Source organism: Aquarana catesbeiana, linkage group LG03 (assembly GCF_042186555.1).
Source record: "Aquarana catesbeiana isolate 2022-GZ linkage group LG03, ASM4218655v1, whole genome shotgun sequence".
Lineage (NCBI taxonomy): Eukaryota > Metazoa > Chordata > Amphibia > Anura > Ranidae > Aquarana > Aquarana catesbeiana.
Genome location: NC_133326.1, coordinates 656,799,363 through 656,824,773, shown reverse-complemented (window position 1 = coordinate 656,824,773; position 25,411 = coordinate 656,799,363). Strand labels below are relative to the sequence as shown.

Sequence of the window (25,411 nt, the reverse complement as noted above, 5' to 3'; positions counted from 1 at the left end):
ACGACGACTCATCCAGGAGGTCATAAAAGAATCCAGAACAACACCTAATGACCTGCAGGACTCACTTGCCTCAGGTAAGGTCAATGTTGATGATTTAACAATAAGAAAGACAAAAATGCAAAAATGGCGTCCATGGGAGAGTTCCAAGGCCAAAGCCACTGCTGACCAAAAAGAACACAAAGGCTCATCTCACATTTAGCAAAAAACATCTTGATTATCCCCAAGACTTTTAGGCAAATATTCTGTGTACTGATGAGACAAAAATATTACTTTTGGAAGGTGTGTGTCCCATTACATCTGGCATAAAACTAATACAGCATTTCATAACAAGGACATCATACCAACAGTCAGACATAGTGGTGGTAGTGTGATGGTCTGGGGGTGCTTTGCAGCTTCAGGACCTGGACGACTTACCATAATTGATGGAACCATGAATTCTGCGCTCTACCAGAAAATCCTAAAGGAGAATGTCCGGCCATCAGTTTGTGACCTCAAGCTCAAGTGCACTTGAGTTATGCAACAGGACAATAATCCGAAACACAACAGCAAGTCCACCTCCAAATGGTTCAAACAAAGCAAAATTTAGGTTTTGGAGTGGCCTAGTCAAAGCCCGGACTTAAGATGCTGTATCATGACCTTACACAAGCCGTTCATGCTGGAAAACCCTCCAATGTGGCTGAATTAAAACAATTCTACAAAGAAGAGTGGGCCAAAATTGCTCCACAGCGATGTAAAAGACTCATTGCCAGTTATCGCAAACGCTTGATTGTTGTTGTTGCCGCCAAGGGTGGCACAACCAGTTATTAGGTTTAGGGGGCAATTAATTTTTCACATAAAGCCAGGCAGGTTTGGACAGCTTTTTTGCCTTAATAAATGAAACCATCTGCATTTTATATTTACTCGGGTTATCTTTGTGTAATATTAAAATTAGTTTGATGAGCTGAGTCATTTAAGTGTGACAAATATACAACAAAAAAAATCAGGAAGGGAGCAAATACTTTTTCACAGCACTGTACTTGTACTGTAAGATTGGTTTTTACGTGGGAAATATCAATAGAAAAACGCCAGCAAGAGCGCTAAACCCAAGCACCAAACCCACCATGACCTTAAAATCTTAGGGCCAATTCACACTGCCCCTCCATGAAGTCACAGAGCAATAGGAACCGTCGTTCCAGCTGCTCTGCATTTCCTCTGCACTAGGGGGCAGTGTGATGCCTGATTATTCACATCGCACTGCTCTTTCTTCTTTTTATACTTTATTCACTGCAATGTCGGGCAGCTTTGCCAGACATTGCAGTGCAATTTGGCCCAGGGCGCTGCGATAAAATGTAGCATGTCTGCATTTTATCACGTAACACTAGGCTGCGTTGCAGTGTGAATGGGAAATATAGGACACAATTGTTTCTGGTGTGGCCCTGCGGTGGCAGACATTTTACAATGCAGTAAAACGTTAGTCACCACATATAGTGTGAATTAGCCGTTCGCTTTTTTTGCATGACTATCTAAAACCCACGATTTAGGAAATGGAAGGAAGTCATCAAAAATGCCAGGTGTATAACCTTCTAGGGCAATGCGGAAATAGTGCATGAATCCAAAATGGTGGCACAAAAATTCAACTGCCTTCATTACAGGGAGATAGCAACCAGACAGCAAATATGTCTTTAGCTGCTGTTGGTCAGTCTTTCTGTCTGAGTGGAGATGTGTATAAGGTAGGGTCAGTATTCTGGCCACATACCTCAACCTAAAGGCATGGAATAATACTGAGGGTTACTGTGGTTGCTTAAAGGCTCAGCTGCCCATTAATATCAGATATACCACAGTGCCCTACCAGCCTAGTAAAAAAAAAAAAATAGTCCTATCAATCCACTATCTCCACCAGTCCACAAGAACTTCCCTATGTTATATTTATGGTAGGTGTTGAAGGGCAGTTATGAGGCTTTAAATATGCTGAATAAACCACCACCTCTAAGACTGGAAACTGAGCAATCAAAGAACGCTGATCGCTCAGTTCTCAGTCTCCAGTGAGCAGAGAGACAGTGACTGTCAGTCGGCTGAATTCGGGTCACAGGGGTGCAGGACAAAATGCACTCCAGGAGAAGTAAGGCCAAAAGAGCTTTGGCCGTACTTCTCCCTTAAAGAGGTTATAAACCCCCATTAAAAAAAGAATAAAACCTGTAAGACAAAGGCATAATGAGCTAGTATGCATCGCATACTAGCTCATTATGAAATACTTTCCTTTAAACGAAGCCCTGCAGTGGCGCCCGCAAACTGCTGACCCGGCTGACATCTTCTCCATGTTTCTTCCCGGTTCGGGGGCTCTGGCGGTGTGATTGGCCCGGAACCGTGATGCTGTCACTCTGCGCATGCGCCCGGGAGCCACCAGTCACGGCACAAGCCTTGAAGAAACGGCACGGACGGGCATTCCTTCACAGCATATGCACCGATAACGTAATAGCCGCAGTATACAGTAAATATCTCCTAAACGGTGCAAGTTCAGGAGATATTTACAGTACCTATAGGTAAGTCTTATTATAGGGCTTACTTATAGGTACAAACAAACAAAGGGAGTTTACTTCCTCTTTAATAAAAGAGGTGGACATCGAAAGCTCTGGGACAATTGTATGAATGTTTATGCCCTGTATAGGCTGTATTATACACACAGAATCCTGTGAGGCAGATATGTACATTCTCCTACAATTCTAGATATGCAATCAGGCTCTGCATAGAGCTCACATAGTAAAGCTGCACAACAACATTTCTTAAATGCTCCAAGACCTCTCTGACCCAATAGCCCCCCACCCCACCTTCCATTAAAGAGGTATTAAACCCAAATCCTTAGATGTGTTGATGGCATTTGTTTTCTTTTTTAAGGCTTTTCCCTCTATCTTCACCTAGTGATCTGGCCAGTAACACACCACATGTATTAGAGTGCCTACAGCAGCATACAGCAACGGAGACACCTTTGGACAGCAGCATCAGGGCTGGCACCAGCATAAGGCTGCTTAGGGAGCCACCTTGGGGCACCAGGATAGGAGGGGTGGAAAAATCGGAATCGCCAGCCACTTGCTGGGGATTCCGATTTTTACCCATTCCCGCCGCCTGTACACACCAGAGTTTGTGCTGGGAGAGGAATGCACAGCACGCTCCCAGCACAGAGACCGGGCTCTCAATGAGAGCCCCAGGTCTCGTACTAACAGTGGTAAATGGTTATCTCAACTCTCTAACTGCTACATCTGCAGGACAGATATTACTATTGAAAAACAAAAAAGTATTGCTGTCCAGATCACAGGTGAAAATAAAGGAAAGGGTATGTGCAGTTGGCTCTGTTTTGTATCTCTTTTTTTTTATACAAACGCAATAAAAAGAATTTTGAAAAAAATAAAGAAAAGAAAGCCTAAAAAAAAAAAAAAAAAAAAAAAAAAAAACTAATGCAGACATCACACCTAAGAATTGGTAAGCTGCAAAGTAATAAATGTTTGCATTTGGTATTAGCACCACTTTAAAGCCCTGTCCACAGTGAATTAACATGACATATATACTCAGCTCATTTAGAAACCGTCATCCATTCCTCCTGTCAGTAGTTGCACACTTACCCTTGTCCTGATCCATGGGTTGTGATGAGCTGCTCACGTTTGCAAACTAAAAAACAAGACATTACTCTTAGGTAAAAGGAAGAGGGTATACGGGAGCGTATATGTTTATATGATGATCACCAACATTTGAAGCTTAAGAGCGGAGCAGCTGTGGACCTTACCTCTCCCATGACAGCGATGGGGGTCTCTCCCCGGGCCTGGGCCACCCTATGCTCTATCAGATAGTACATGTACTCGTCATACAGCAGGCGGATAAGATGGAAGGACCCAAAGCTGGCCGCACTGCGCAGAGTGAGATCTCGAATCACCATCGAGCTGGAAATTAAAACAGAAGAGTCTGTGTCACGTCACATGACTGGTTCTGTGTCCAATCATATCTCTCCCTCACACTTCACAACTACAGCACAACAGAAAATGAAGGGAAATCTCAGAAAGGAACAAAAACCCTTTAATTATGTCTGGAAATTAACAGGTTTTTATTACAGTGTCACCAGCGAAGAGATTTAACCTCACTTCCAGTCTTAGTGACTGGTGCCAATGGGTCAGGAAAAGCAGATAAATCTGCCCAACAAGGATCCAGACAGCAAAAAACTTGTCAGAGCTTCTATCCTTCCCCCCTCTCTACAAAACAAATGCCTTATTTTTAAACGGTTATCTCCCACCTGTAGAAGGACCACTTGAGGAGGAAGAGTTTGGCAGCCTTGGAAAAACCGGGTGATCCTTGATGTGGCTTCAGCACTTGGGAGACAACACTATCCAGCCACTCGGCCCACTGCTCCAGTGAGCTCTGCTGTTGTAACGTTAGCTTAAAGTCCTGCTCCAGCCGATGGACAACGCGATCCGCACAGCGACACACCCAGGACGCCTGCTCCTGAGGAGAGAGGACACAGTTTGCTTCAGTGCTAGAGGACAACCTCAGAGACATGGCTTGTACAGAAACAGGGGGGAAGAGAGGAGAAAGTGCACTTAAGTGCTAGAGGAGAGCAACAGAGATACAGGATGTATAGGAAGAATATACAGGAGACAGTGCTTCAGTGCTGGAGGAGAGCACCAGAGATACGGGATGTATAGGAAGAATATAGAGGAGACAGTGCTTCAGGGCTGGAGGAGAGCACCAGAGATATGGGATGTATAGGAAGAATATAGAGGACACAGTGCTTCAGGGCTGGAGGAGAGCACCAGAGATACGGGATGTATAGGAAGAATAGAGGGAAGACAGTGCTTCAGTGCTGGAGGAGAGTACCAGAGATACGGCATGTATAGGAAGAATAGAGGGAAGACAGTGCTTCAGTGCTGGAGGAGAGCACCAGAGATACAGCATAGAATATAGAGGAGACGGTGCTTCAGTGCTGGAGGAGAGCACCAGAGATACAGCATAGAATAGAGAGGAGATGGTGCTTCAGTGCTGGAGGAGAGCACCAGAGATACGGGATGTATGGATAGAATAGAGATGAGACAGTGCTTCAGTGTTGGAGGAGAGCACCAGAGATACGGCATGTATAGGAAGAATAGAGGGAAGACAGTGCTTCAGTGCTGGAGGAGAGCACCAGAGATACAGCATAGAATAGATAAAATAGAGAGGAGACGGTGCTTCAGTGCTGGAGGAGAGCACCAGAGATACAGCATAGAATATAGAGGAGACGGTGCTTTAGTGCTGGAGGAGAGCACCAGAGATACAGCATAGAATAGAGAGGAGACGGTGCTTCAGTGCTGGAGGAGAGCACCAGAGATACGGGATGTATAGATAGAATAGAGATGAGACAGTGCTTCAGTGTTGGAGGAGAGCACCAGAGATACGGATGTATAGCAAGAATAGAGAAGAGACAGTGCTTCAGTGCTGGAGGAAAGCACCAGAGGTAGGGCATGTATAGGAAGAATAGAGGGAAGACAGTTCTGAAGGAGAGCACCAGAGATACAGCATGTATAGCAAGAATAGAGAGGAGACAGTGCTTCAGTGCTGGAGGAGAGCAGCAGAGATACGGGATATATCGGAAGAATAGAGAGGAGACAGTGCTTCAGTGCTGGAGGAGAGAACCAGACACATAGCTTGTACAGAGACATAGGAGACAGTGCACTTCAGAGCTGATGGTCAAAGACCAGAATTACACAAGAGGCAAAGAGTGGAGAAGTGAGTAGAGAGTGCCTGTCTGTGCTAGAGGACAAACCCAGAGACATGGCTTGTACATTGACACACATGAGACAGAGAGTGGGGGGAGAGGAGGTAGGACTCTTCAGTACTGGAGGACAACCCCAGAGACATGGCTTGTACAAAGACAAGGAGGAGAGAGGAGAAAGCATGCTTCGGTGCTCAAGAACAACAGAGACAAGTGACAGCATTTCTGTACTGGTGGACAACCCCAAAGACACGGCTTGCACATTGGTCTACAAGAGGCAGAGAGGGGAGACAGCATCCATCTGTGCTGGTGGACAACCCCAGAAACATGGCTTGTACAAAGGTGCACAGAAAAAAGCGTGGGGGGAGAGGAGGCAGGACTCTTTAGTACTGGAGGACAACCCCTGAGACATTGCTTGTACAGAGATGCATGGATGGGTGAGAGTTGGAGGGAGAGAAGGCAGTGCTCTTCTGGACTAGAGGACAACATTAGATACATAACTTGCACATTGGTATACAAGAGGCAGAGAAGGGAAACAGCGTCCGTCTGTGCTGGAGGACAACCCCAGAGATATGGCTTGCACAAAAGACGCACAGGAGACAGAGAGTGGGGGGGAGAGGTGGCAGGACTCTTAGGTACTGGAGGACAACCCCAGAGACATGGCTTGTACACAAACATGTGGATGGGCGAGAGTTGGCGGAAAAGGAGGCAGTGCTCTTCTGTACTGGAGGACAGAGACATGGCTTGTACAGAGGTATACAAGAAGAGGATAGATGCGACAATGTGCGTCCATGCTAGTGAACGACCTCAGAGACATGGCTTGTACAAAGACACACAGAAGGCATAGGATGGAGGTAAGAGGAGACCATACTTCAGTGCTGGAGGGCAACCCCAGAGACACACAAGTGGCAGAGAGAGTAGACTGTGCTCTTCAGTGCTGGAGGATAATACCAGAAAATTGGCTAGTACAGAGGTCTATAACAGGCAGAGAGAGGAGACCGTTCACTCCAGATTTGGAGAACCACATCAGAAACACATTACTTCCCTTTGCGAGAAGACACAGAAGGATGTGAGAGTGCTGAATACTTGACAGAAGAAGTAAGAGGTGAAAATTGCAAAAAACACAGAAATGAGGCTACCTGCACATTGGTGAAATCTACACGGTTCAGGTCGCTTAGCATCTGGTTGATCTGAGCGGTATTCTGCAGCACAGCGCGGGCGGCCTGGGCCAGGTGATTTAGCGATGTATAGCGCCGCAAAGTCTGGGCAAATGCACTTGCAGCACCAACCTGGGTCATAGGAAAAGACAGACGAAAAAAAAACTGCTTCAGCATGCTATAGTTTTTTTTATGACTTTAGTGCCAACATTTCCAGTGGCACTGTAGAAAATAGGATTAGGAAAAAGAAATAATACAGGTACATAATAACATGAAACATCAGGTACATTCAGTGTAGTACCGTATATAAAACTTCAGATCACTGAGATATTAAAGTGTTTCTTTTAGTAGAGTAGGAGAGCTAGAACCCCTATCAGCTTACTAGGTACTGTGTCCCTGTTGCAGATTTGTCATCACTTCCTGTCTGTTGAAGCGGAGTTCCACAAGTTTTGTGTTTATTAAGAGTCAGTAGCTACAAAAAGTGTAGCTGCTGACTTTTATTAAACACACACTCACCTGTCCCACAATCCAGCGATGCGGCTGCCCAAACCCTCGCTTCTCTCCCTCGCCTCTCCCCGGCATTACAAGTGTGGGCACCGGCTGTGACAGCTTGTGGCTTCACAGCTGGGTGTGCACTGTTTGCAGGGAGGGAGGGAGGGGGAGAGGAGAACATTAGCTCGAGTCACCTAGGTGGCATGAGCAGAAGAGGGAGCAGGTACATGTCAAAAAGAGGTACCTGCTCCCCCCCCCCCAAAAAAAAATAACATGCCAAATGTGGCATAGGAGGGGGGGAGGAATGCTTAAAGCGGAACTTCCCTTTTTGGGTGGAGCTCCACTTTAAACTGTTATCACCAAGACAGTAAGTGAGGGAAAATCCAGATAGTATTAAAAGCCCAACAGGGGTTCCAATCCTCCACTCTATCCAAAATAAAGACTATATTTTATCTACATGAGAGGCAATACCTTCACCATCTCTAACACAGGACTCTGGCAATGGCTCACGTTACCAGAGGAGTGACATTTATGCGCCGCTGTCAAGTCTGCATCTCTGCCTGAACAGTAATCCTGGCAACTGGAGAGACATGTGACCATAGTCAAGAAACTAATCAAATGAGCCACCTCTTGAAGAGAGAAGAATGTGTTACATTCATGGAGAAGGACTTTTTTTTGATGTTGAAAGGATTTTATGCAATCATCCACTCTTGAGCGTGAGATAGTTGCAATCATCTTAATTTCTTCTGAGTTGCAGTTCCACCATTAACCACTTGGGAGCACCACTGAGAATAGGGAATGATTCCTGTTCATCTTACCTTCACTCTGACCATCTCCTCTGGAATATTCATCATTGCACTTGTTAACCAACTCTCTAGACTCTTGGCAAAGTTTCGGATGGCCTGTGTCAGGGCACCTGAGGAAACAGAGTTTGGGAAATTGCTACCTGCAAGCCATGCTAGAAAACGCAACATATTACAGAAAATACCTACAGCCACTTAAAGGAAACCTGTCAAGAGAGAAACATTGAGGCTGACACTGCTGACCTTTTTTTCTTTAAATAGTTTCTGCCTGTCATGCTGATCCTGTGGCTTCATTGATCTACAAAAAAATATGCAGATAAAGACTTACGAGTTTTCTAATCTGCATACATATGGTCAGTGAAGCAAAGCAGCCAGGTAAGCATTTACAAAAGGAGGTCAGGCTTGGCAGACACATATTTCTCCTATGACAGATTTACTTTAAAAGATCCCTAAAAACGCTAATCTTGCAGCTTAATGCTGCATGTCAATGTGCTTAGGAAGTGCGGTTTCAGAATCAGTCCCACCTTGGGCTGTGCAGTTACTGGCAGTAAAGCTAGCACCGTTTGGAACATGTAAAGATTTAGTTGCCCTCATCGTTTGGAGTTGTCCCGCCACATCTTTTGGAGTTGTCCCGCCACATCTTTTGGAGTTGTCCCGCCACATCTTCTGGAGTTGTCCTGCCACATCTTTTGGAGTTGTCCCGCCACATCTTTTGGAGTTGTCCCGCAACATCTTTTGGAGTTGTCCCGTCACATCTTTTGGAGTTGTTCCGTCTTTTGGAGTTGTCCCGTCACATCTTTTGGAGTTGTCCTGCAACATCTTTTGGAGTTGTCCCACCACATCTTTTGGAGTTGTCCCGCAACATCTTTTGGAGTTGTCCCGTCACATCTTTTGGAGTTGTTCCGTCTTTTGGAGTTGTCCCGTCACATCTTTTGGAGTCGATCTTTTGGAGTTGTCCCGTCACATCTTTTGGAGTTGTCCCGTCACATCTTTTTGAGTTGTCCCGTCACATCTTTTTGAGTTGTCCCGTCACATCTTTTGGAGTTGTCCCGTCACATCTTTTGGAGTTGTCCCGTCACATCTTTTGGAGTTGTCCCGTCACATCTTTTGGAGTCGATCTTTTGGAGTTGTCCCGTCACATCTTTTGGAGTTGTCCCGTCACATCTTTTGGAGTTGTCCTGTCACATCTTTTGGAATTGTCCCATAATTACTGACTTTTGGACGCGAGTCCTCCAAATTTATCTTTATGGTGATAGCCATTTTTGTGCTTCGTGAGTTGAGAGTCTGCTTGTTGGGTCTGGTGTAACCTTTAGCCCCCCGCAACGTCACAAGAGTGCTTTGTTGTTAAATTATGCTAGAAAACGTATAGTTTTCCACTGGGGATCGTCTAGTCCCCCTTTCCTACAGCAATGGAAATGTCTGGTTCACTCAATGCTTCCCCTGTGCAACTCTTCCTACAGCGGTAGAGGTTGTCCAACTAAATTTGACAAAGTCTGGAACCCATGGTTAGAGCACCCAGACACTATTACAAAACCATGAGTGTAACTGTCCCCCTAAGGTCCTTTTACTGGTGTCTTGTGGCCCTTTTATTAGATTCTCTGGGGGTGCAACTTCCTAACTGCGTCTCTCTTTGAGGGACGGTGCCCCTCATTTATTTACCCGAATTTCATGCCTCTATCGTGGTGGAAGCTTGAAGATCTGCCGTTATCCCTCCTGTCCTATGGTGTTAAATGCAATAATGCTTCCTAATCATATCTTACCACGGGGCTTCTATGCACCCCTCAAATGGTACTTAAAGCACCCTGCTTAGTCTGTAATTGAGGAGTTATATCTATGTTGAGTGTAACTTATTTTTTTTGATTGCTTTTTGTCTGGCAGTGGTTTTCTGTACTGCCTTTTGTTGTGAACTTAAGTATTCAATAAAAATAGAATTTATAGAAAAAAAAAAGGGATTTAGTTCCCTTAGTTATAGCAAGCTTTCAGCTCCCATTGAAGAGGCCCCACAATACCTAGCGTAAGCCCCCACAATTAGAACAGGCATGCACAGCTCAGGATAAGCTAGATCATTTTGCCTATTAGGTAAATAATGACAGGCCATCTTTAGCTACTGAACTTTGTGCTCAGTTTTGATGTGCCTGGATTGCTATTACTTTTTTCTGGCTACAAGAAAACACTCACTGGGAATTGGACGTAGCACATCCGGGATGAGGGTCTCCACAAGGCCCTGGTATAGCAAGTGGTCACAGTCCCGACTCCATTTCAGCAAAGGCTCATACTTTGACAAAAGCACCAAACTGTCCTTTGGCAAACGTTTCTCTGCTTCATCATCTCTGTAGGGTGAAAAAGAAAGGAATCATTGTAGAGGTACGGAAACATAGGTATGGAGAAACAGTGGGGGTGAGGGGAACTGGAGAAAGAAACTACTGAGATACAAAGGTGTCCGGTGGTTGTATTGATACGCACACAGGGCTGTCGCTGTGCTGAGTCTGGTTGAACCTCCAAAATTTTTTCCACAGGGTCTCCACCAGGGTGAACTGAAGATTCACCACCACGTCCACTATAGCCTGTGGCACACGAGAAGTCATTAGTAAGACGAGTTGCTCTTAATTAAAGGCAGTTCTGCTAATCAGATATCAGTGGAATGTAAAGCAAGGAGCACAGCATACATTTACCTAAATACATAGGGCCTTTTTATTAAAATAAAATAAAAAAGTAATAAAACAAAAAAGTAGAGTGGTTTGCCATAGTGACCAATCAGACGTTTGTTTCTTTTTCACAGGTAATAAACAGATGAAACATGATTGGTCATTCTGAGCAACAAATCCACTTTTGTTCTCATTCTTCTTTATTCCTGCTTTAATAAGTATAGATATAAGTCTGGACTATATATAGTCTTCTCATGGTCATAGTGAATTCTAGATCCCAGAAGCCCAGATCTCCCCACTCTCAAAAAACTCCAATCCTGTTTTGGAAGCACCAGCAGCATCACCCCAGAAGTCAACCATACAGAGACATTCATGTGACAGATTGGTAGATCAAGAGAATGGAGGCAAGTGTATTTCTCAAAGCACATCCATCTCTCCTATTCCAACAGTCCTTTTTTTTTATGGAGCTCTGTTACAGAGATACAACTAGAGCGCCTTTCTCAACCTTTTCAACACAGAGGAAACCTTGAAATAACCTTCCGTTCTCAGGGAACCCCTGCTAAAAATTACTCAACTCACGATACATTAGTGTGATGGTCAGTGGGAAGAACGCTCCTTACACTCGTGGTCATTGGGAAGAATTACCCCCTTACAGATAGCTAAAAAGTCAATGGTGTCAGTAGGAACTTGATAAAGCAGATGAATTCCTGGAATTGTGTGTTTTATGGACAGAAAGGAGAAGGTCCAGAGTCTAGTTCATAAAGAAAATAAGAGGACAAGATGCAATCACTTACCTCACAGTGCTCTCGATAAAGCAGCTGGAAGGCCTTGATGTCAGCCAAAATGACTCCATCAGGAAGTGGTTTTTCCTGTAGGTCTATGTCTGAAAACTCAGGCAGAGTCCGGGAGGCATCTGCACAGAAGACAATGGGGGATTATCAGGGATTGGTGATGTATGTACATGGGAGAGAACTCATTATTCATCACCTACCTAGGAACTGCTGGTACTGCTGAACCTGGGAGCTGATATCTGAAAGGCCAGAGGGTGGTTGCTGGGCTCCTCCTATCCCATTACTCATTCCTTCCATTTTCTGAATGGGCTTCATCCTTGGAGAAACAAAGGTTGTCAGATGCACAAAGTGGCACTGGTAAGCATGGAACAAGTTAACAGGGTATGTTAGATTCTCTTTTAATCTAACAAATGGCCTATTCAACTCCCCCTACCCCTACTGTCTGTCAGAGCCCTTACTTTATTCCCTTTTTAAGAACCGCAACAGTCAATGTCGGAACATATACAGGGTCAATGACTTGCTCCCTCTCCTCCATGACAGTGTTTGGGTGAGGCGATTGGTTTCTTAGGTCAGAGCTCTACATCCTGGGGGGGAATGAAGGACTTCATATACTCCTCTCTACCAGGAAGCAAAGGTTATTTCAAGAGCACTAGAAGAAGCAGAAAAGCACAAGGAGCATGGGTAAAACTGGACGAGGGTACCCCTATCAATAGAATCTGTTACCGTTCTGAAAATGGGCAAACTGACAGAATCTCTTGAACCACAATTTGTAGTTGACTTCAGGGATTGTATCAATATTCACAATGTTACCACAGTTCACATAAAGTGATTCTAAGAATATAAATCTTCATTTTTTTTTTTTTTTTAAACAAACATGTTAAAACGTACCTGCTCTGTGCAACAGTTTTGCACAGAGCAGCCCCCAAACCTCCTCTTCTGGGGTTTTGCTGGCGCTCCTGGCCCCTCCCCCCACGCCAAGTGCCCCCATAGCAAAGTGCGTGCTCGCTCCTGAGCCGGCTGTGTGTGTCCATAAGAAAGACATACAGAGAGCATCTTGGCCCCGCTCCCTTCTCACTGGCTTTGATTGACAGCAGCAAGAGCCAATGGCTCCTGCTGCTGTGTCTGAGTCAATGAGGAAAGAGAGAGACAGGAGAGCCTCTGGTCTCATGCATATGGGGGGGGGGGGGCTGCTTGCAGAAGGTTTTTTACCTTAATTCTGAGAATTCATGAAGCCTTTAAAACCACTTTAATTAAAAAAATTGATTTTTGATATGCATAGTAAAATATATTTTGCATTAAGGTCATTGGGAGACCCAGCAGACTTTTGGGTAATATAGCAGGAGGGCAGAGACAAAGACAATGCTTCCTCCACTATATATACAGTATATCCTAAATGTAAACATCCCAGAGCCCTACTATGTGCCCCACCCAAAAGTAATAGAAATAGAAACAATCCCTTCCACTTAAAGCTGAAATTCAGTCTTGTACAGTTGTCCAGGCTCATATCCTCTACTAAAACTGCTTACTCTGATTTCACCGCAGACTACAAGCTTCTTAAAGTGTATATTAGAAGCTGCAGCCAGTCAATCAGAGCCTAAGCTCTTTCTTTCCTAGCCGTACTGTTCCTGACCCGCTCCTTTTATTCCTTGGATTTCAGTTATTTCAATCATGGAGGCTCAGCATGACATGTGGGCGTTACCTAGGGTGGCCTGCAGGCAAATACAGCCCATTTCTTCAGACTGGCATCCACCCATCAAGGCATTTTACTATTTGCACAACTTCTCCCAAAAGCCAACCCACTGACTGCATCAGAGCTAAGAGTTCTTGCGAGAAGTACTGAAGCAAGGTGCTGTGATGTTTTCAGAAACCAAAATACAGCACCCTGCTGGTCTCTCCCACCATCCATGATCTGCCTGCATTGCATAGAGATACAAAGAGATCCAGTGATTATGTCACTGGGTCTAAAATAAGATATGTAATGAAAATGAAAAGGTTCTCTTTAAAAATGTCATTAGCATGTTGATGTGGAGGAAGGGAGGGAACCGGGGAAGGCAAAATATGAGTAGATTAAACCATCTTTAAAGGCCAACAGACACCGAAGAGGAGCAAGAATCACTAATGACTGATCAATGATTATTATTAATTCACAGAGGGAAGAGACTGTAGAAAATTACCTCTGTTTCTGGGAGAATGGCTGTTGCCGCATAGCAAGATGCTGCTGATCCTCCATGAGCCGCAAGAGGGGAGAGCTGGCTTTTATACGGAGACCATAGTAGTGATATTTGGAGTTTCCTCTAGTAATAAGAAATAATAATGTTAGTCTTAACATATATAAATAGTGCACATCACAGTGCAGGACTGTGTACTCCTTATGTACATCACAGTGAGGACTCTGCGCTTCCAATGCACTTCACAGTGCAGGAGTGTGTGGTCCTTATGTATAGTGCAGGAGTGTGTGGTCCTTATGTATAGTGCAGGAGTGTGTGGTCCTTATGTATATTGCAGGACCGTGCACTCCCTTTGCATATTCACAGTGCAGCACTGAGCACTCCCTATGCACACCGCAGTGCAGGACTGAGCACTCCCTATGCACACCGCAGTGCAGGACTGTGTGCTCCATAGGCACATCACATTTTAAAAGACATAGGGGTTGATTTACTAAAGGCAAATAGACTGTGCACTTTGCAGTTGCACTCCGCAGGTGCAGTTGCTCCAGAGCTTAGAAAATGAGCAGAAGCTCTGCTGACTTTCATCATCAAATCATGTGCAAGTAAAAATGCTTTTTTTTTTTTTTATTTTCCTTGCACGTGATTGGGTATGCTTTGCAAAATTAATGTTTACCTCATTTACTAAGCTCTGGAGCAACTGCTCTTGCAGAGTGCAACTGCACTTTGCAAAGTGCACAGTCTATTTGCCTTTAGTAAATCAAACCCTCAGTTTTTAGACTGTACCTGGTTCCCAACCGTCGAGTGCGCAATCCCATGAAGACTGAGCGGATGAGCTTTCCAAAGGAAGCAGCATTGACGGGCTCCAGCTTCTGCTCCTGGCAGTGCAGCAAATAGTGGCAATAAAGGGTGCTGCGTGGGAGGCTCACTCCCTCTGCCGTCTCATAATTGTCCAGTAGCCACTGCACCTGGCACAGAAGAAACGACAGTCATACAGCAAGTAGGAGGAGGATCCATAACAACACAATGCATTTTTACTTATCACTGCTCCATTGGGCTGCATAAATACTCATGGATGCAATGTGTAAAAGCATCAACCATACACTCGTGCTCTGCCATATATAGATGCCAGTGTTGGCTAACTTTTAATTACACATTGTTACCCATTGTGTGCAGAGTCCAGGGTTTATCCAGCACTATGGTAAATGTTTAGTATTGAAAGCATCACCCCCCCAACGAACATCTACCTCTATAGTGGATGCATTTTACATAGGACACCCAGGAATACTGAGGAATACTGAATGGAGGAATGATTAGGTGGCCCTAGTGCAATAAGCCCATGACAGCTGTCTCCTAGAATGGTTTCAAACACAAACACTGGCCTACTTACTGTGGCAGGAGAGGCACGCGTGGTGTGAGAGTAGGGCTGCGTAGAGTTGCCCATTATAAATCCACCCTGTATGACATAGGTCCCAGATCCTGATCCTCCACTTGCTGCAGCTCCTCCAGAAGACCCTGGAGGGGTGGCACTGGCAAGAATCTGCCCTCCGGATACATACATGGGGCTACTGGCCACAGTTGGTGAGGATGTGGGAGAGCTTCCCTGCCCTGTGGCACTTTGAGACTCAAAATAAGTAGATCCTGTGGCCTGGCTGTAAAGCGGGGTCTCGGTGTAGGTGTAGGAACCAGAGCGGCTGTAGGGACACAGATAAATATGCAAATGAGGTGTGACGATTTTTAGAATCTCTTACTTTAAAGTGGTTGAGAGACAAAAGGCACTGGATTAAAATTCAACTACCAGAAGAAAATATTGAAAAAAAAAAAAATCTTTGCGTACTCTCACCTTCCCTTTACAAGATAAACAGCAGGGGTGGGGAACAGAGGTAGGTCTATGTCCCGGTACATTGTGAAAGACACATTAATGTTACTGGTAAAAATTGCCACTCATTATAGATTTCATTTCAAGTCAAAGTCCTAAAATGTTATGGGGCTACAACACGTTGTTACAATGCATCAATCATACTGTTTACTTTTTTTTTTTTTTTTTACATTTTAACAAAAAAAAAAACATTTAATTCAATTTTATGCACTGCAGTATGTTGTGTTGCAACACGCTGCACTGCATAAAAATGAATCCTGTCCACCTTTTTTTTTTTTTTTTTTCGATGCACACCAATGCAGCACATTGTCGTGAATTAAAACAATAGGACATAAGGCAAATTGTTTTATCTATGCTTTGGGATTGCATTGGGCAAGACTGCCCAAAAAAGCCCAGTGCATATAGTGTGTGTGACGGACTGCCTAGCACCCTGCTTGGGTGCTTCCGCTAAAATACAGCTTCCTCCACTCTGGAACCAGGAATTATAGCTGAGCATTGCACCCAAGAACTAGACGACATTAGCTTAGGTGCAAACTGGAACTGACTTTTTTGCAAACTCACACAGTATATCTACACCACACAAAATCAGGTAAGAGCTGGATCACATTATCCTAAACAATGCAAACTTTAAAAACAGTAATATCATCAGTACATCTAATGAACAGCCAACATAAACATAAACAGTAATCTAATTAAACAGTAAACTAATTAACAATCTAGACAAGCCTAGGTGACTCAGGTCAGTGCCCACCCAGACAAGTATTCAAGAAGACCCAGGGCTGTCCAAAACTCATTAACCAGCTTTCTTTTCACATACAGTGCCTTGAAAAAGTATTCATATCCCTTAAAATGTTCCATATTTTGTCACGTTACAACCAAAAAGGTAAATGTATTTTTTGGGGGATTTTATGTGATAGACCAACACAAAGTGGCACATAATTGTGAAGTGGAAGGAAAATGATAAATGGTTTTCATTTTTTTTTACAAATAAATATGTGAAAAGTGTGGTGTGCATTTGTATTCAGCCCCCTTTACTCTGATACCCCTAACTAAAAGCTAGTGGAACCAATTGCCTTCAGAAGTCACCTGTGTGTAATTTATTCTCAGTATAAATGCAGCTGTTCTGTGAAGCATTCAGAGGTTTGTTAGAGAACTTTAGTGAATAAACAGCATTATGAAGACCAAGAAACACATCAGACAGGTCAGGGATAAAGTTATGAAGAAGTTTAAAGCAAGGTTAGGTTATAAATAAATATCCCAAGCTTTGAACATCTCACAGAGGACTGTTCAATCCATCATCCGAAAATGGAAAGAGTATGGCACAACTGCATCCACCGCTTCAGGCGGGAGAATCTGTCCACAGGACAACTATTAGTTAGGCACTCCACAAATCTGCCCTTTATGGAAGAGAGGCAAGAAGAAAGTCATTGTTGAAAGAAAGCCATAAGAAGTCCCATTTGCAGTTTGCGAGAAGCCACGTGGGGAAAACAGCAAACATCTGGAAAAAAGGTGCTCTGAACAGAGACCAAAATTGAACTTTTTGGCCTAAAAGCAAAACGCTATGTGTGGCGGAAAATGAACACTGCACGTCAACCTGAATACACCATCCCCACCGTGAAACATGATGGTGGCAGTATCATGTTGTAGGGATGCTTTTCTTCAGCAGGGACAGGGAAGCTGGTCAGAGTTGATGGGAAGATGGATGGAGCCAACAAATACAGGGCAATCATAGAAGAAAACCTTATAGAGTCTGCAACAGACTTGAGACTGGGGCAGACGTTCACCTTCCAGCAGGACAATGACCCTAAACATACAGCCAGAGCTACAATGGAATGGTTTAGATCAAAGCATATTCATATGTTAGAATGGCCCAGTCAAAGTCCAGACCTAAATCCAATTGTGAATCTGTGGCATGAAAATTGCTGTTCACAGACGCTCTCCATCCAATCTGACAGAACTTGAGCTATTTTGCAAAGAAGAATGAGCAAAAATGTCACTCTCTAGATGTGCAAAGCTGGTAGAGACAACTTGCAGCTGTAATTGCAGAGAAAGGCGGTTCTACAAAGTATTGACTGGGGGGGGTGAATATAAATGCATTCCACACTTTTAACATATTTATTAGTAAAAAATCTTGAAAATTATTTATCATTTTCCTTCACACACAATTATGTGCCACTTTGTGTTGGTCTATCACATAAAATCCTAATAAAATACATTTACGTTTTTGGTTGTAATATGACAAAATGTGGAAAATTTCAAGGGGTATGAATACTTTTTCAAGGCACTGTACATCTTCTCAATAAATTTCAGTTTGGCAGAGACCATCATGGCTTCCTTGACTGTTAAATTTGGTAATGTCATCTTGCATTATATAACAGGACATCTTCCTGAATGCTTGTAGCTCCCTCAAATGCCAGGGCCATAGTCAGTAGGCAAGAAGCTACCCTGCAGTCCACCCCAAAAGCCCCTGTCCCGGTTGGGTCGGTCACAGCATGAATGGGCCTTTAGTGTGATGGTATCCTGATAATGGTGCTTAGAGTTGATTCTGGTAAGATAGAGTGAGCTGCTTGAGGAAAGTCTTAAGGGGAAAGTCAAGAAATCTGTCACCTGGTATCTTTTTTTATGTTTCTCTTTCATATTTTCTTTCTGCCTTCCAACACACATGGCACATCAAACTTTTTCACACTGCCATTGCCCTGTGCCTACAGGAAGAGCTAAGGATGCAAAATGATAGGTGGGGATTTTAAAAGGAAAACTAGCACTCTGTTGTAGATGAATGACAAACACAAATTTACTAATGTTAAGAAAAATCCTACTAAAGCCTAATGCCTCGTACACATGACCAGAAAACCACTTTCGGAGTGATCATACGTTAATCTGATCATTAGTACACAGCTTTCAATAGCCGATCAGAACAGTTCATCCAACAATATCTGAGAGGAAAAGCATGAAAACTTTTCTAGCACGATACCAGATCGTACGTTTTTTATTTAATCAGTACAGTATACGTCTGAAAAAAATTGGAAGACCAAGACCACGCATGCTCAGAAAAAAGAAATCATTACAATACAATAAAACACATTACATCACTTCCGAAGTTGTATTCTGTCATACGAGAATTTGTGTGACTTTAGTAACCTCTTCTTTTTTGATATAGAGACTGGAATGCAACAAAACATGGACGATCATTCGTCCGATAATCTCATTGTGTGTACTAGGCTTAAAGAGGTGTTCTGGCCCCCCCATGAAAAATTAAATGTCAGCAGCTACAAATACTGTAGCTGCTGACTTTTAATATTAGGACACTTACCTGTCCAGGGTTCCTGCGAAGTCGGCTGTTCAGGGATCCGAAAATCTGCTGTCGGGTGCTGCCACCGCCATTCCTGTTAAGGGAAACCGGCAGTGAAGCCTTTTGGCCTCACAGCTGGTTCCATGCTGCGCATGCACAAAGCGCTTTATGACTGGCCCAGCGGAGGAGGAAGGAGGAGGGGGGCCAAACTTTCGAGGGATGGCGCTGCAGCGCCGTCTCTGGAAGTAGGGGGGAAGGGGTACCTGTCAAAAACAGGTACCCCCCCCCCGAAAGGTGAAATATATATATATATATATATATATATATATATATATATATATATATATATATATATATATATATTAGAAAAAAAAGGTGAAAAAAACTGTGCTAAAATCTATAATTTAAACACCGTAAGCAGCAACTGTCCTGCAAGACATATGTACAGTTTGAAAATTGGTAAATGTTACAGAGTTGCGCTAAATTATAAATAACACTAAAAAAACTTAAGCCGCTGGCTTAAAGATATATATATATCTATAGATAGATATCTATAGATTTATATATATATCTATATATATCTATACATATCTATCTATCTATCTATCTATCTATCTATCTATCTATCTATCTATCTATCTATCTATCTATCTATCTATCTATCTATCTATATCTTCATTATGCACAACTGCTTTAACATTTTTTTTTAGACTTACTGTAATGCCCCGTACACACGGTCGGACATTGATCGGACATTCCGACAACAAAGTCCTAGGATTTTTTCCAACGGATGTCGGCTCAAACTTGTCTTGCATACACACGGTCACACAAAGTTGTCAGAAAATCCGATCATTCTGAACGCGGTGACGTAAAACACGTACGTCGGGACTATAAACGGGGCAGTAGCCAATAGCTTTCATCTCTTTATTTATTCTGAGCATGCGTGGCACTTTGTGCGTCGGATTTGTGTACACACGATCAGAAATTCCGACAACGGATTTTGTTGTCGGAAAATTTTATAGCCTGCTCTCAAACTTTGTGTGTCGGAAAATCCGATGGAAAATGTGTGATGGAGCCTACACACGGTCGGAATTTCCGACAACAAGGTCCTATCACACATTTTCCGTCGGAAAATCAGACCGTGTGTACAGGGCATAAGTCTGATGACGAGCAGCTATTGTATTTTTTGTTTTAGGTTGCAATTTTTTTCTGTTTTAGGTTGTATTATTATATATTTTTTTGCATTATCAAAATATTGCACTTTGGTTGCATGGGTGTGAGATATTAGATTTACATATTTATTCAGATGTCATCACATAGGTCAAACAAAGCCAACGTATCAGGGCTGACAAGAGCCTTCTCCTCAAAGTGACACAGTGACAGGAGGGACCCTGGACTGCCCTGAAATGTTGGCATTGTTTGACCCAAGTGACCCATGTTGATTGATAATCTATAACGGAGTGCTGGTGACCTTTTTCCTTTTACTGTAGTTTTGCGCGGCACTATCCACCATCGCAACTCTATAAGGAGTGTAGCCCAGAACTGTATTACTTTAGGGGATTTTAATGTCATGCCTCCTCTGTTCAACCTTCCTATCCAACTATTTTGCATCATTACGCCAGCCACAGGTCCTCTTTATACAAAATTTTAACACACTGGTCTTACATGGTGCTTGCAGTGTAGTTGGCATCTCCTCCTTCCACATACTGGACCTGCCCAGGATACACGTGCTGTACAGGGACTTGCTGCATCTGCTGAACCTACCAGTGAGAGATACAAGTCAAACAATGGTATGATACAGAGGTCCAGGTAAGCGTCAGGCAGTCTCCACTCCTCCTCCCCAGTATCCAGTCACAAAGTCCTGACCCTGGTCCCAGCCTCGTCTCCCTGTCACCTACTTTCTGGAGCTGTAGCATCTGTGCCAAACAGCAATACCTGAGGGACCTTTTGCACCTTGACTCTCTGAGGGCTGTCTGTAAATACGGAGGAGCGGAGTAGAGACCGAGACATGACAGACAGCAGCTCCAGACACTCCTCTATGGACCCTGAAACCACAGGCTGCATGGTGTAGAGGTCCTGAGCTGAACTGGGCAGGAAGGTGTAACTGATGTCTACAGACTGCTGATAAGTCTCCTCCACAGCTGTACTACAAGGGGCCGGTGTGCCTGAGCTCTGAGAAATAAAGACACAGGTATACAGTGACCAAAGGACATTGAGTATATATTCCTAATGGCTTCACATAATGCTCACAAATAGGTATCCATTTATAAAACATTTTAGAACCAGAGGTATGTCATCTAGATTTATTACAGCAGGACATATTTCTGAGCAGACTTTCTTTTTCATAATCCCATTTAAAATAAACAGGCTGTGCATGATAATGTTCTGAAAAGAATGTGCCAAGAGGAGAAGAAAGACAGTAAGTAGAGTTTGCTGTTGCTCTTTCATTTCCCAGTCAGCAGGAAGGGGGTGAAGAGATGACACCACTGTATTCTGTAACTGGGAAAATGGTGTCATCCACCTGGCTGTGCTGTAACCACAGCTGTGTAAACCTAAAGACAGGATGGACAGAAATTTAAATTCTTTGATAGTTAAAGGAGAAGCTTTGGCTATACTTCTGTGGATCACAGGAGTGTAGTTCGTTCTGCACTGCTGTGACCCGTTTTCAGCAGACAGCGGACTGAAGCCCGCTGTCGGCTGACTTCACAGAGCTGATCCAGGCTCGGGAAAGATCGGGACCATATGGTCAGGATCCGCCCATATGCCTGGACCGGCACCTAGCTCAGTAAGTTGCCGGCCACTCCCACCCCCTCTAAAGCCCAGCGCTCCAGTGAGCACGGGGCGGGGGCAGAGCAGAGAGTGCTGACTGACAGTCACCAGCTCTCTGCTCACCGAGCTGTGAGAACCGAGCAATCAGCGGTGTTTGATAGCGCGGTTCTCAGTGTTAGAGCCAGCGGGGAAAGCTAGGTAAGTGTGATTAAAAAAATAAACAATAAAAATTCCCATACTTCTCTTTTAAACCAGCCCTCTGATATGCATTTCATCCATGTATTTAGTGGTTTGCCTAGAGCTCTGCTTTAAAGGCATGTAGGAGGCTTATAGGATCAACATTGACTCCCCACTATTATTTCATTAAAGCGGAACTAAACACTTCTATCCTTTTCCACCAAGGAAGTTGCCATCTTGGTCTCTGTTTGATATGCAGTTGGCATGGTGCTGCACATGTGATCAGTTATGACTCCAGACATTTGCTGGACAGTTCTGTTGAGAGCTGATATAAGCACACTTGGAACTCTGACAGTTATCAATCACAGCTTGCCTTGAATGTAACTGTTTTGGGAAACCATTAAATTGATGGGTTTATATCCACTTTAAAGGGTTATTACACCTTTACCAAAAAACTGCCTATGCAGATAAAGGACGTCTGTAGATAAAAACAAACTGTGCAGCTCTGACTAAAGTTGGATAATGCCTTTGCTATAAGTGTAGGCTATTTACTTGCCTCATGAAGCCTGAATGGAATACTCCCAGGACGTTGCTAAGTGAGACAAAGTCATTACTGCTCACCTTCTCCATCACAGGAGTGAGCTCTTCCTCTAATTCAAACCCCCTTACATGCTCTTTCTCTCCCCTGAGGCAGTAGCTCTGAGCTTAGCCCATCCTGTGATGGAGGAGGAGAGCAGTAATGACAAGGCCTCACTTAGCAACATCCTAGCAACATCTTGGGAGTATTCCAGTTAGGCTTCATGAAGTATGTAAACGCCCTCTATAGCAAGGGCATTACCTGCTCACTGAAAACAATGAACTGTGACCAATATCTTATGACAACAGCTGTTAAGGAGTTAGGTAGAGCCACTGTATTGTCTAATTATCTATTCCAGCTCTAGTGACTAAGGCCGGCCATAGAAGGATAAAATTTCTTTCCTGCAACCATGGCTTGCAGGAAAGAAATTAGCTTGATTCCCCCATCAACACAGACAGTGTTGACAGGGGAATCCCTCCAGCGGAGCTACTGTGTTCTCCTGGCGGGGGGGAAGCCTTCCCCACCGGGAGAACATAGTGATTATTGCTATCAGCTACACCAGCCGCTAGCAAAAATTGCATGTAAATGTACCCAAGTTGATCGATCTATCAACTTGGGTACATTCAGTCTGCCCATACATGGTTTCTTGGTCGGCTGATTCAGCGGGATTCAAACCATCTATTGCTGGCTTGATATTCAAACCTCTACATTTAAAGTGTACCTAAACCCAAGAAGAAAATTGTCATATATTGCAGCTTACCAGTCCTTAGATGTGGTGCATTTGTTTTCTTTTTTTCAGGCTTTTTTACCCTTTATTTTCACCTAGTGATCCTGCCAGGAACACACTTCCTGCCCTAGGGTGACAACGCTCATTCACTGCACCAAAGGGAGATAAGGTGACAACATTGGAACAGTGTTGTCACCTTAGAAGGGGACTAAAGAACAATTCCCCATCTGCCCATCTACACAACATAGAGGGGATTTGTCCTGTGGCTCACAGAGGGAAAGGACTGATAACGTCCCATGCACTCTGCAGTGTTATCGGCTTGCTTTATTTCTGGCAGGATCAACAGGTATTTTTTTTTAACTTATCAAACAGATATAAGAAAAATGCTTTTAATGGTATATTTAACAAAATAGAACAAATAAGAAAATAACAAAGATATGTAAGGGCAAATGTGTGAAAATATTAAAGCTGCATTAAAATTTACTTTAATGTAAATAGTGAAATAATAACTTAAAAAATGAGCCCACTGAGAATGCACTGTCCTCTTATTCTCGTTACAGAATTCTGTTATCTCTCTTCTCCGTTGTCAAACATTTATATTGCAAGGTTTGACAAGAAAATATAACAAGTGTGTGGATGAAATACTGCAAGGCCGGAGGTCTTTGGACACCTGACCAGGACACCTATATGAGCTCAGTGGACATCCCATTCCAAAACCATGGGCATAGACATGGAGTTGACCCCCTTAGCAGCTATTGGAGCCTCTACTGTTCTATAAGATTTTGGATTGTGTTTGTGGGAATCTGTGCCAATTCAGCCAAAAGAAACAATTGTGAGGTCAGGTACTGATTTTGGATGAGAAGACCTGACTCTCAATCAGTGTTCCAGTTCATCCCAAGGATGTTCAGTTAGGTTGAGGCCAGGGCTTTGTACAGGCCAATCGAGTCCCTCCACACCAAACTCATCACACCAAGTCTTTTTGTAGCTGGCTGTCACAGGGCACAATCATGCTACAACAGAAAAGGGCTTTCACCAAACTGTTGCCACAAGGTTGGAAAAGTACAATTTTCTGGAAACACCTGGACTCATTACTTTTAGCCATAAAATGTACCATTATAGATATGACCCAAATCACTAAAGCTTTTAAAGTGAAGCTGTCACAATACAATATTGGGAGCTCCTTTTGCTGACTTGTTTAATGTATGTTCTAGCGTGGTCATTAACACCCAATATACACAGGCTTGTTCCATGGTAGTGACATCAAGTTGTGAAAGAAGGTTAAGGATGACAATCCTGGAACATGCACCAATGTAGCTCCTATACTTCCATCTCATCAGGTTCCTTTTAAATATGTAAACATGAGAATCAAACACAAGTTCCTGAATTTGCACCCAAACTGTATAAAACAGTATCTAGCATGTTTTTGATTTAGTAGACAATAAAACTTCAGCCCTAAGACAACACAACCGTACCTCCGATGTGCTCTGGACATGCTGCAAAGCCTGGACATTGAGCTGGTGCACTGGAGAAGACTTCTGGGGCTGAGATGTTGTCTGTACAACGGAGCGCTGGAAGAAGAGAGAACAGTCAGAACACATAGCGGGAGAGTTATTACAACTGGTGCGCACAAAATGTGGTGCAGCTCTGCATAGTAACCAATCAGCTGCAAGGTTTTAATGTCAAACTAAACAAGCTGAAGTTAGAAGCTGGTTACTTACCAGTTTTAGTAAATCTCCCCATAGCTTTAATAAATATTATTTATGTTAAAGTGTATTTAAAGAAAAAAAACTTTTATTTACGGATAAGTGTGGCCAAAGCCATTCTCTTATGGATCATAGGAGCACAGTTCGTTCTGCACTCCTGTAACCCGTTTTCAGCCAACTGCGGGCTAAAGCCCACTTTCAGCTGATGTCACTCAGCAGAGCCAGGCTCAGGAAAGATTCTGACCAGTCAGTATCCGCCCAGAAGTCTGGCAGGCACCTGGCTCAGCCTCTCAGAGATCTGCTGAGAGCCTGAGCCAGTCCCTCCCACCCCCTCCACAGCCCAGTGCTCCAGTGAGCGCTGGAGGAGAAAGCAGAGAACAGCTGACCGAAAGTCACGGCTCTCTGCTCAGAGCGAAGAGGGAGTGGTCCTTGATCGCTCAGTGCAGGGCATCGATGCTGCATCCACCTAGGTGAGTATAAATGTTTATTTTTTTTCTTAAATCCCCGAACTTCTGCTTTACATTTTTGAT

The 25,411-nt window shown here is 43.7% G+C and overlaps 1 protein-coding gene across 4 annotated transcripts in view; it reads right to left on the bottom strand.

Moving 5' to 3' along the window:
- Window positions 1-25,411, bottom strand: part of RFX1 (regulatory factor X1) — a 66,088-nt gene that overhangs the window by 8,686 nt on the left and 31,991 nt on the right. For all 4 annotated transcript variants that reach the window (XM_073622757.1, XM_073622756.1, XM_073622759.1 and 1 more), the window contains 14 exons: window positions 24,651-24,746; window positions 20,594-20,688; window positions 15,151-15,454; window positions 14,547-14,728; window positions 13,770-13,889; window positions 11,796-11,911; window positions 11,599-11,717; window positions 10,623-10,723; window positions 10,338-10,489; window positions 8,175-8,272; window positions 6,847-6,996; window positions 4,256-4,464; window positions 3,755-3,908; window positions 3,594-3,639 (listed from right to left, as the gene is read on the bottom strand). In XM_073622757.1, the coding sequence (XP_073478858.1) occupies window positions 3,594-3,639; window positions 3,755-3,908; window positions 4,256-4,464; window positions 6,847-6,996; window positions 8,175-8,272; window positions 10,338-10,489; window positions 10,623-10,723; window positions 11,599-11,717; window positions 11,796-11,911; window positions 13,770-13,889; window positions 14,547-14,728; window positions 15,151-15,454; window positions 20,594-20,688; window positions 24,651-24,746 (1,942 nt within the window). The remainder of the gene's footprint in view (window positions 1-3,593; window positions 3,640-3,754; window positions 3,909-4,255; window positions 4,465-6,846; window positions 6,997-8,174; window positions 8,273-10,337; window positions 10,490-10,622; window positions 10,724-11,598; window positions 11,718-11,795; window positions 11,912-13,769; window positions 13,890-14,546; window positions 14,729-15,150; window positions 15,455-20,593; window positions 20,689-24,650; window positions 24,747-25,411) is intronic.